General features: G+C 39.2%; 1 protein-coding gene across 5 annotated transcripts in view; it reads left to right on the forward strand.

The window, feature by feature from the left end:
• dlg2 (discs, large homolog 2 (Drosophila)) overlaps positions 1-6,699 on the forward strand; it is a 389,583-nt gene extending 382,884 nt beyond the window's left edge. For 4 of the 5 annotated variants that reach the window (XM_029690593.1, XM_029690595.1, XM_029690594.1 and 1 more), the window contains 3 exons: positions 4,514-4,626; positions 5,162-5,253; positions 5,855-6,699. In XM_029690593.1, the coding sequence (XP_029546453.1) occupies positions 4,514-4,626; positions 5,162-5,253; positions 5,855-5,961 (312 nt within the window). In that variant the 3' untranslated portion in view covers positions 5,962-6,699. The remainder of the gene's footprint in view (positions 1-4,513; positions 4,627-5,161; positions 5,254-5,854) is intronic. The other variant, XM_029690597.1, reaches the window with a different exon arrangement.
• The last annotated feature ends 5,685 nt before the right edge of the window (positions 6,700-12,384 follow it).

Below are 12,384 nucleotides of genomic sequence, written 5' to 3' on the forward strand. Positions count from 1 at the left end.
AAAGGCCAATCGGAGACTTGGATGACTTTGTCACATAGAAGTAATTCGCCATCTGATACAGATACAGCCAAGTGTCTTCCTCTATTTAAGACTGTTTATTTGGAATCTTTTTACATGGAGTAGGCTAAGTGTGGGTTCGAGTACGGACTCGCTATAAACGCATTTAGAATTACTGCAATACTGCCATCTGTTGGATGATGAGAGTGCAACCTGGAAATTCTTTCATTTAACCTTTATTTTTTCTTATTTACAATGACGGCCAAACCCGGACTCTATTACACTTTGTAGTGCTCATCCTCGAGTCAAATAACGCATACAGTGGGGTTCATAATTATTGGTACCCTTGATAAAGATGAGCAAAAAAGACTATAAAATAAATAGTTCAAAAAAAAGTTGTATTATATTTTATACAAATACAATTGCTCAGAGAAAGCGATTGGACAACACATTGGGAGGGATCATAGACTGTTCCTCCATTCAGATTATTTCCAGATCCTTGATATCCTTTGCTTATAGACTGCCCTTTTCAATTCAAACCACAGGTTTTAAATGGGGTTCAAGTCTGGAGAATTTCAATGTTGTGGTCAATTAACAATTTCTTTGTGGATTTTGATGTGGCCTTGGGCTTAATGTCTTGCTGGAAGATCCTCTTGAGGCCAAGTTTCAGCCTGGCATAGGCAACCACAGGCAATACTTGGTAAAGTTCATGATGCCGTTGACCTTAACAAAGGCCCCAGGACCAGTGGAAGCAAAATAGCCCCATAACATCAAAGATCCACCACCATATTTTACAGTAGGGATGAGGTATTTTCTGCATACGCATTGTTATTTTGAAGGCCGAACCCACCGCTGGTGTGCATGGTCAAAGACCTCTACTTTTGTGTCATATGACCATGGCACCGGTTCCAATCCAAGTGTCAATGCCATTTAGCGAACTCCAGGTTGTGCTATGGTCACATGACCTGAAAATAGTGCTCTTTGGCCTAATGGTGTGCGTAGATTTTTGTTATTACTTTTTAAACAAAATCTCTTTCTCTGAGCAATTGTATTAGTATGAACGAATATAATTTCCCAATTTCTTTGCGCATATAATATAGCTCAGTATTTGTATTATTTATTTCATAGTCTTTCTTTGCTCATCTTTATCAAGGGTGCCAATAATTATGGACCCCACTGTGTAGATTATAAAAATGCATATAAAACATTGTAGGCCTACATTTAAGTGTACACGTTCATGTAATATAGCTTATGCAATATGATTATTAGGCCATAGCAATGGTTTGTCTGCAAGGCTGAAGAAAGACATGGCTCCTTTATTAAATTCATTTTCAAGCTGTTTGTATTTTCCTCCCAGTGTTGGGGAATCCACTCTGAACATATAGTTTAGCAGGCCATCGATTACTTCACACTGGAAGAAGGTAAGCTACGCTACAGCTACCCTTAAGAAAAATAGAGTTTACTTCATAACATTTTACTTTGAAAAGGTAGTTCACTACATCCAAACTACTTTGTGATAAATTATCATATCTAAATCTAAAATGCCATAGACTACAAATTGCAAGAACAGATTATTCTGGAGTCAGATCTTAACAGAATGTGTAATTTTGGCCCATTAAATGTGATAATTAGGCAGGTCTATTTCTGTAAAAGAAAGGACATTCTTGCCTACTTCACTCATATTATTATTTTTTTTGCAAAACAAAATTGTATGTAGTCAGTGGTGGTAAAAATGGTCATACTTGAGTAAAAGTAAAGATTCAGTACCTTAATAGAAAATGACTCAAGTGAAAGTCACCCAGTAAAATTGAATAAAAAATCTAAAAGTATTTGGTTTTAAATATGCTTAAGTATCAAAAGTAAAAGTATAAATCATTTCAAATTCCTTATATTAAGCAAACCAGACGGCACCATTTTCAGTTTAATTTATGGCTAGCCAGGGGCACACTCCAACACTCAGACATCATTTACAAACGAAGCATGTGTGTTTAATGTGTCCGCCAGATCAGAGGCAGAAGGGATGACCAAAGATAAGTGAATGAATTGGACCATTTTCCTGTCCTGCTAAGCATTCAAAATGTAATGAGTACTTTTGTATGTATGGAGTAAAAAGTACATTATTGTCCTAAGAAATTAAGTGAAGTAAAAGTTGTCAAAAATATAAATAGTGAGGTATAGATACCCCACAAAGAACTACTTATGTAGTAATTTAAAGTATTTTTACAACACTGTGTGTAGTTCCAGTAGTTAGCTACACCACTACATGGCAAAAAAAGTTAACTACTGAACTACCAATATTTTAATTTAGTTCAACTACCACAAAGCTACAGCAAAATGTAATTATATTACTAGTTCAAACGCATGTAGTTCACTACTTTTCAATGTTATTCTACATTTAAAAATGAGGGGGGGGGGACTCATGTGATTCTAACCCTTGCCACAATCTGCGACAATTACGTGGAGCTAGGCACTACACAGAGAGATATTTGACCAGTCAGTCAACTACACGTGATGTAGTTGCTTTGATTATCAGTACGTGCCGTTGGACTTCTGTTAAGGACACTTCCATGAACAAAGTGTTGGATCACGTCCAACTATGTTGACGATTTTAATTGGCTGATACGAACCGGATATAATCATGAATTTGAACAGGATATAATCACGGCCACCTGGTAAGGTTAGCATCACCTGGTAAGGTTAGCATATGGCTAAATGTTCCAGGTTATGTAATTAGTATAGCTAACATGTCGCATTTAATCACGTGCAACTACGTCAACGATTTTTAACAGGCTGAGAAATACAAAATGTGGTTTTCTGTATGTTGCAACCACACAAAGATTTTACATTTTTATTTGATCGATATCTGAATTTGTAAAAGTCTGTGTGTTATTGGTCTTCAAGCATAATTATCCCTTTATACAGTATGAACTGTTTACCCCTTCTAGTAAAGTATTACCAGATTCTTTGTCAGAAACAGTAATTTGACTGAATCAAGGACATCATGTGAATTCAATGATTATGTACAGTGCCTTGTGATTTTTTTTGTTACAGCCTGAATTGAGATTGTGTCACTGGCCTACACACAATACCCCATAATGTCAAAGTGTAATTTTGTTTTTAGACATTTTTACAAATTAATAAAAAATGAAAAGCAGAAATGTTTTGAGTCAATAAGTATTCAACCCCTTTGTTATGGCCCTTTGTTATGGTAAAAATGTGCTTAACAAGTCACATAATAAGTTGCATGGACTTAGTCTGTGTGCAATAATAGTGTTTAACATAATTTTTGAATGACTACCTCACACACACACAATCTGTAAGGTCCCTCAGTCAAGCAGTGCATTTCAAACACAGATTAAACCACAAAGAACAGGGAGGTTTTCCAATGCCTCGCACAAAAGGGCACCTATTGGTAGATGGGTAAAAATAAAAAAAGCAGACATTGAATATCCCTTTGAGCATGGTGAAGCTATTAATTACACTTTGGATGGTGTATCAATACACCCAGTCACTGCAAAGATACAGGTTTCCTTCCTAACTCAGTTGCCGGAGAGGAAGGAAACCGCTCATGGATATCATAGTGACTTTAAAACAGTTACAGAGTTCAATGGCTGTGATCGGAGAAAACTGAGGATGGATCAACAACATTGTAGTTACTTCACAGTACTAACCTAAGTGATAGAGTGAAAAGAAGAAAGCCTGTACAGAATACAAATATTCTAAAATATGCATCCTGTTTACAATAAGGCACTAAAGTAACACTGCCAAAAATGTGGAAAAGCAATGTCCTGAATACAAAGCGTTATGTTTGTGGCAAATCCAATTAAACACATCACTGAGTACCACTCTTCATATTTTCAAGCATAGTGGTTGGTGGCTGCATCATGTTATGGGTATACATGTCATCGACAAGGAAAGGGAGTTTTTTTTTGTTAAAAGTAACGGAATGGAGCTTAGCACAGGCAAAATCCTAGAGGACAACCTGGTTCAGTCTGCTTTCCAACAGACAATTCACTTTTCAGCAGGACAATAACCTAAAACACAAGGCCAAATATACACTGGAGTAGTTTACCAAGACAACATTAAATGTTCCTGAGTGGCCTAGTTACAGTTTTGACTTAAATTGGCTTGATAATCAATGGCAAGACTTGAAAATAGCTGTCTAGCAATGATCAGCAACCAACTTGGCAGTGCTTGAAGAATTACAATAAGAATAATGTTCAAATATGATATAATCCAGGTGTGCAAAGCTCTTAGAGACTTACCCAGAAAGACTCACAGCATCACTGCCAAAGGTGATTCTAACATGTATTGACTCAGGGGTGTGAATACTTATTTAAATGAGAAATATTGCACATATATTGCAGCATTTTCTAAAAACATGTTTTCACTTTGTTATTATGGGGTATTAATCAATTTTAAATTCAGGCTGTAACACAACAAAATGTGGAATAAGTCAAGGGGTATGAATACTTTCTGAATGCACTGTACATAAACTGTTTCTTTCTTCTTTCAGCAGGGAAAACACTGCATACTTGACGTGTCGGGGAATGCCATTAAACGACTACAAGTAGCACAACTCTATCCCATTGCCATCTTTATAAAGCCTAGATCCATCGATTCATTAATGTGAGTTTTCATCTCCCAACTCATGAACATATTATTACATAGCAAATGTGTTTATAACGGATATGCAATACAGTAGAAGGCGCTGACATCAAGTGAGTGCAGAATGTATTTTATGTGGTCACCAAAGTGGGCAGGGGGCAGATCGGGCAATTAAGTGAAGATGGGAGTTGAATTGACAAATACAACAGTTGCAGACAGTAGAATTTATGGGTCCGGTTTCCCAGACACAGATTAAGTCCTGAAGATCAGCGATTTAAATATAAAGGTAATTTCTGATTTAACCGACATATACAGCGATTAGAATGGGTGCAGTCTCTGCTAATGCGCGAACATTGCCTTCAAATTGATATCGCCCTATAGCGCAGCGCTTCAGCGCTACGGATTAAATCCAGCCCTAAACCTATTCCTGGACTAAAAGGCACTTTCAATGGAGATTCTCCATTGAGCTTGCTTTATAGTCCAGGACTAGGCTTAATCTGTGTCTGGGAAACCTCCCCATGGAGTCTGAGGCCTCACAACAAACATCTGTTCCCAGGGAGATGAATAAGAGGCTAACTGAAGAGCAGGCCAGGAAGACATTTGACCGGGCCATGAAGCTGGAGCAGGAGTTTGCCGAGTTTTTCACAGGTACAGTATCCATGAGTTAAAGATGTTGCTCTTTTTAGACAAAAGAGTTGTGAAAAATTGTAGTCTTGACGATTTCAGTGCCACCTGTGTTGATGTATACAGTGATGAGGCCTCATTTCTCAACCTTCTATAGATTTCACACAATTGGAGCACATCGAGATCCTACAATTAGTGGGAACATTGCATACTGTGCGCCACAAATTATTGGTGTTTATCAAATGATAAAGCAGATCCATACTGTAATTCTGCGCATGTGAACGAGCATTACAACCCTGCCTGGATAATGCCCTTTATTAAACTTTTATGGTGACAAATAACACCCTTATTTGCTGTATGACAAAGAACAATTGGAACTAAGCCACTAGTACATTTGATGATTTTTTTTTTTAAAGTGTTAGCAGAATGTTTTAATCTTTTGCATTGACTATTTCAACCTAACCTGTGGTAATAAATGTCACCACAATATGTTATGTGGGTGCAATGTATTGTTCTCACGAACAGTACGTACATTACTAAAAACAATGTTCTTCTCAGTTGACATAGAATAGAATTGCTAAATGGCTAGATCTGTCTGTACTGAATGTCCCCTCTTGTTTTGCAGCCCTTGTTCAAGGGGACACCTTAGAGGAAATTTATAACCACTGCAAAATGGTTGTAGAGGAGCATTCAGGACCCTACATCTGGATCCCGTCAAAGGAGAAATTATGAGAACACACCACTTTGGCAGGGAGATTGGACTGCTAGAAACAAAATACTTTGTAACATATGATCAATTGTAATGGCAATTTATATTGTTCATAATTATAGCCAATTAATATGATTTTTTTTGTTATTGTTTATTTTTTTTCCACTTTCAATATGAATGTTCCTGAATGTACACCACAAAGTTCAAGAAACATTTTTGGCCTAAGAAATGTTACTGTTTGTATATTTAATGATTTTTATTTTTAAGAAAAATGTTAAGGAAATGAAATAAACATGGGCATGTGTTCACCTCGACTGCGTGGGATTTCAAATGAATTTTAGAAGATGGCAGATACACTAGTCATTGCCACACCAACAAAGGAGGGGAAGGAAATAATATCAGCTTCTTTTGCTTTTCTCCACCCAACAGCTAGACTTTGTCCTCTGACGCTCACCTCACATCAATAGTTGACATTTTGTGTGACTTTGGCATCTATGCACTCACAGGGCCCTTGGACACAGTTCATCATACTCCTGCTATTTTTACATTGTTATTTTGTATTCATTTTATTATGTTGCGAATCCAGATTTGTTGGACATTTTTAATTTGAAAAATAATTTTCCTCAACTGTATTGTTTATTTTGCGGATTCTTTCATATAAAAACAATTATTGTTGAGATGCTTTGAGAGGGCACAACAGCACAGAAAATATTTATTATGAAGATGTATAACTTTGATTAAACATTTTATTTGAAAAAAGGTATCTTGTTTGACAGTGCACTGTATATTTGGTGATGCTGGGTAAATGGAAAACTACAGGTCAAGAACTTGGGAACATAAGGTTCTATCTGCATTTTTGTCAAAATTGACATTGCCTTGTTCTGTTCAATGTTATCTACATATATAGCGCTCTTAATAGCCCAATTCATTTTAAATTCAAAAGAATACTAGATATAAATTGCTGACACCATTCAAACCAATTAGGGTTCGTTACATTGAAGCCAATTATCTCAGACTCATATTTTTGCAGATCGAACCTTATAGTCCCAAGCTCTGGAGGTCCCAAGTCCTTTGAGGACTGATAGTAATGCACTGTGGTGAGCCCACGAGTCTAAGGCCGTATTCACAAAGCATCCTAACGTGAAGAATTGCTCCCAAGGCTGCGTTTACACAGGCAGCCCAATTCTGATCATTTTTCCACTATTAGTCTTTTGACCAATCACAGCAGCTCTTTTTCAGACCAATAAGGGAGAAATGATCAGAATTGGGCTGCCTGTGTAAACGCCTATGTGGCCTAGTTCAGAAATTACACAGTTTTAAAGCATATTTATTTTCTCCACTAACTTTCAGGCTTCTTATGAGTTTGATACTTTATTAATTAGTTTCACAAGGCCTATCACAAGTTCAATGTTCAACAATGGTGCTTACATTTCAGATGTTTTATACTGTTATAATTTGTGGAATATTAAGGTATCACATTGAAATAAACATCACCTGTGAAGACACTGACTGCAAAAAAATGTAAATTCAACTGTTGCGGAGTGCGATGCTGGACTTGGATAGTGGGGGTACTGGCGCGCAAAGAAAAAGGAGATTATCTGCAAAACATCAGAATGTCATATCAGATGATATGCGCGCAGAAATGGAAATAATCAGACACTCCCGACCCATCCTCAAATCAGAGATTCCCCACTCAAAGTGCACAGCTGGCTCAATGGCGCGGACTGGGGTGACTTTGGAGATACGCACACACTTTTAGTGCATAACCAGAGAATGTGGTGCGCAGTGAAATGAGAATATGCCCCTAACGGCCCTGCTACACTATAGCCATCGGACATCCGCAATTGCCGTCAGCCATTGAGGAAATGCTTCCTTTGAGATCAGTGAAAGCTGCTTCACTGCCCGTGTTGAGCTTGCGTAGCGTCAAATCCAATGGCCAGTGTCCAAGCTAAGGTTCAATTCTCGATGGCTAACGCGCGCATTCATTCTATCTTGTGAATTGAAATAACGTTTATTTTGGTTGCATATGGCCTTGACCATTCACCACTGGCTATTTTACTAAGATTTATAATAGGATGGTGCCAGAGGAAATGGCGGACGTTTTACGGCCCCTGACCAATTTTGCTATTTTGTGTATTTTTTGGGGGCTGATCTTAACTTTTTTGAAAATAATGTTTCCGCCATCGTTTCCTATGACTGAAAAGAGCTTCTGGACATCAGAATAACTCTCAATAACCTTGATTTGGACAAGGATTTCTACTTCAACGAGTCGGACCAGGCCTAAATCCCCGACACTCGGAGAAGGAGACGGCGCTATAGAGGCCGTTGTGCAGGATAACTTACCAGACTACGTCGGAGAGTGAATAAATCGCCTCTACCCTCCAATCTATTGGTGAATGTGCTGGAGAATAAACTGGATGAGCTCCCTTCAAGACTATTCTATAAACGTGATCTGAAGAACTGTAATATCCTATGTTTCTCCGAGTCGAGGCTGGACAAGGACATGGTAAATACAAATCTATACAGGACAGAACGGCTGCGTCGGGAAAGCTCAGAAGAGAGTGTGTGTGTCTCTTTGTTAACAACAACTGGTGCACAATCTCTAAAATTAAGGAAGTCTCGAAGTTCTGCTCACCTGAGCTAGAAAGCTCATGATAAACTGTAGACTTGACTATTTACCAAGAGAGTTTATCTATATTTTTCGTAACTGTCTATTTACCACCCCAAACTGATGCTGGCACTAAGACCACTCTCAACGAGATGCATAGGGACATAAGAAAAAAGGAAAATGCTCACCCAGAGGCGGTGCTCCTAGCATTGACTTTAATGCAGGAAAACTGAAACCTGTTTTACCTCATTTCTACCAGCATCTCACATGTGCACCAGAGGGGGGAAAAAGTCTACATCACCGTTACTCCACACACATACGCATAAAAAGCTTTCCCTCAGCCTTTATTTGGCAAATCTGACCATAACTCTATCCTGCTGATTCCTGCTTACAAGCAAAAACTCACAGAAAGTTCAATGCAGGACTGTTTTGGTAGCAAAGACTGGAATATGTTCCGGGATTCATCCGATGGCATTGAGGAGTTTACCACGTCAGTCTCCTGCTTTGTTAGTAAGTGCATTGCCGACGTTGTCCCCACAGTAACCGTACATACATATCCCAACCAGAAGCCATGGATTACAGGAAACATCCGCAATGAGCTAATGGCTAGAGCTGCCGCTTTCATGGAGCGAGACACTAATCCAGACGCTTATAAGAAATCCCGACTCGCCCTCCAACGAACCATCAAACAGGCAAAGCACCAATACAGGACCAAGATCGAATCCGTAATCTGGACGCTACACCGGCTCTGACGCTCATCGGATGTGGCAGGGCTTGCAAACTATCACAGATTACAAAGGGAAACCCACCCACGAGCTATGCACGCTTTTAGGCAAGCAACACTGAACTATGCGCATGAGAGCACCAGCTGTTCCAGACGACTGTGTGATCACTCTCTCCGTGGCCAATGTGAGTAATACCTTTAGACAGGTTAACATTCACAAGGCCATAGGGCCAGATGGATTACCAGGATGCCTTCTCAGAGCATGCACTGACAAGTGTCTTCACTGACATTTTCAACCTCTCCCTGACCCAGTCTGTAATACCTACTACAATGCATTTGGAAAGAATTCAGACACTTTGACATTTTCCACATTTTGTTACTTCACAGCCTTGTTTTAAAATTGATTCAATGCTTTTTTCCCCTCATCAATCTACACACAATACCCTATAACGACAAAGAAAAAAATATTTTTTAGTACATTTTGCAAATGTATTACAAATAAAAAATGGAAATATCACATTAACATAAGTATTCACACCCTTTACTCAGTACTTTGTTGAAGCACCGTTGGCACACCTGTATTTGGGGAGTTTCTCCCATTCTTCTCTGCAGATCCTCTCAAGCTCTGTCAGGTTGGATGGGGAGCGTCGCTGCACAACTATTTTCAGATCTCTTCAGAGATGTTCGATTGGGTTTAAGTCCGGGCTCTGGCTGGGCAACTCAAGGACATTCAGAGACTGGTCCCGAAGCCATTCCTGCGTTGTCTTGGCTGTGTGCTTAGGATCGTTGTCCTGTTGGAAGGTGAACCTTCGCCCCAGTCTGAGATCCTGAGCGCTCTGGAGCAAGTTTTCATCAAGGATCTCTCTGTACTTTGCTCCATTCATCATTCCCTTGATCCTGACTAGTCTCCCATTACCTGCTGCTGAAAAACATCCCCACAGCATGATGCTTCCACCATGCCTCACTGTGGGGATGGTGCCAGGTTTCCTCCAGACGTGACGCTTGGCATTCATGCCAAGGAGTTCAATCTTGGTTTCATCAGACCAGAGAATCTTGTTTCTCATGGTCTGAGTCCTCTAGGTGCCTTTTGGCAAACTCCAAGCGGGCTGTTTAACACCTTATAGGCCTACTGTCATTAATGTATAGCCTACTTATTGAATGTTAATTGGTGTCTAGCTGTAGGCTAGTTGTCTAGTGATATTGTCAACCATCATCAGCTGATCCAGGAAAGAAAAGAAATATTGATCGAAAATAATAAAGCTAAATAAATAGTCTACTACTTTTGGCAATGGATGGCACGGAGAACACCTGAAAAACAAAGCAATGAGTGCTCTAAACAGCTGACTGACAAAAGCAAACCATGATAAATCAACTGATAAATCGAATGCATTGGAATAAAGGCATAGGTTATTTTCATCAAGGACGCATGGCAAACAAATGGCAAAAATTAGGAAGTACAAAGGAAAATCTTTGAGTATTGGAGCTCAGCTGAGGCCGAAATTCAGCACTACTGCGTGGACAGCGCCACCACATAGAAATAAATGGTTTAAACCATGACAGAGAGGTGGGGGTGTTCGTTTTATTTGGAAGCTTTTATTTTCATATTTATCATTTGTAAAACATGTTTACCATTACCTTTTAAACAAATAGGAGAATGCTTAAATTAGCGTTATTTAGAGACCCCCCTCAACCAAAGTTAGACTTTTGTTGAATTTAGGGAGCTAACATCTCATTTAGGGGAGCTGAACCCCCCCCCCCCCCCCCCTCCCCCGTAATTCATACCTTGTGACAAGGCCTCTTTCCCCTCAGGAGGCTAAAAATATAAGGCCCTCAGATCTTCAAAAAGTTTTACAGCTGCACCATTGAGAGCATCTTGACTGGCTGCATCACCGCTTGGTATAGCAACTGCTTTGCATCCAACCGCAAGGCGCTACAGAGGGTAGTGTGTACGGCCCAGTACATCCCTGCGGCCGAGTTCCCTGCCATCCAGGACTTCTATACCAGGTGGTGTCAGAGGAAGGATCTAAAAATGGTCAGAATCCAGCCACCCAAGTCATAGACTGGTCTCTCTGCTACTGCAAGGCAAGCGGTACCGATGCACCAAGTCTGGAACCAACAGGACCCCGAACAGCTTCTACCCCCAAGTTATAAGACTGCTAAATAGTTAGTCAAATATTTAACCAATAGCTACCCGGAATATCTGTATTGACCCTTTTTGCACTAACTCTTTTGAACACATGCGCTGCTGTTACTGTTTATTATCTATCCCATAGGCTAGTCACTTTATCCCTGCTTATATGTACATATCTACCTCAATTACCTCATAGCCCTGCACATCGACTCCATACTGGTACCATGTGTATATAGCCAAGTTATCATTACTCATTGTGTAATTATTGATTGTGTTATCATTTTTTCTTTTTATTCCTCGTTTTAATTTTTCTACAATTTCTTTTCTTTTTTTTCTGCATTGTTAGGAAGGACCCGTAAGTAAGCACTTCACTGTTAGTCTACACCGGTTGTTTACGAAGAATGTGACACATTTAAATTTGTTTTGATGAAGTCAAGAAGCTACTACTACTACTACTACTACTACTACTACTACTACTACTACTACTACTACTACTACTACTACTACTACTACTACTACTACTACTACTACTACTACTACTACTACTACTACTACTACTATCTAGTTAGCTACATTGACCAGCTAGGTTCACAATGTAAAAAAAAAGCAACTTGTGAAATTAGAGGATCATTTAATATAACCATTAGCAACAATTTAAAGAGTATCATGTGAAAAACTGGACTAAAGCTTTTGTACTTATGCTTAATCAACGAATATGGTATTGTACATTAGGGGAAAGAGATTAAAGACACTCTCTCTGCTCCTCTCAAAACAAACATCACATTGACGCAAAGCTGATGGCAAAGCGACGCGTACATGAGTGGTGGAGAGGACTCCCAAGGACTTAAGAATGTTCTTAAGAGGCAGCTTTTGCCATTACAAAGCCTAATCAGCAAAAAGTAGGATACCTTTAATCAGGAGTTCACAGCGATTTTTCTCCTTGACGTGATAAAATAACTCAAGCGTGGATTGGTAACTTGTTT

Source organism: Salmo trutta, chromosome 15 (assembly GCF_901001165.1).
Source record: "Salmo trutta chromosome 15, fSalTru1.1, whole genome shotgun sequence".
Taxonomy (NCBI): domain Eukaryota; kingdom Metazoa; phylum Chordata; class Actinopteri; order Salmoniformes; family Salmonidae; genus Salmo; species Salmo trutta.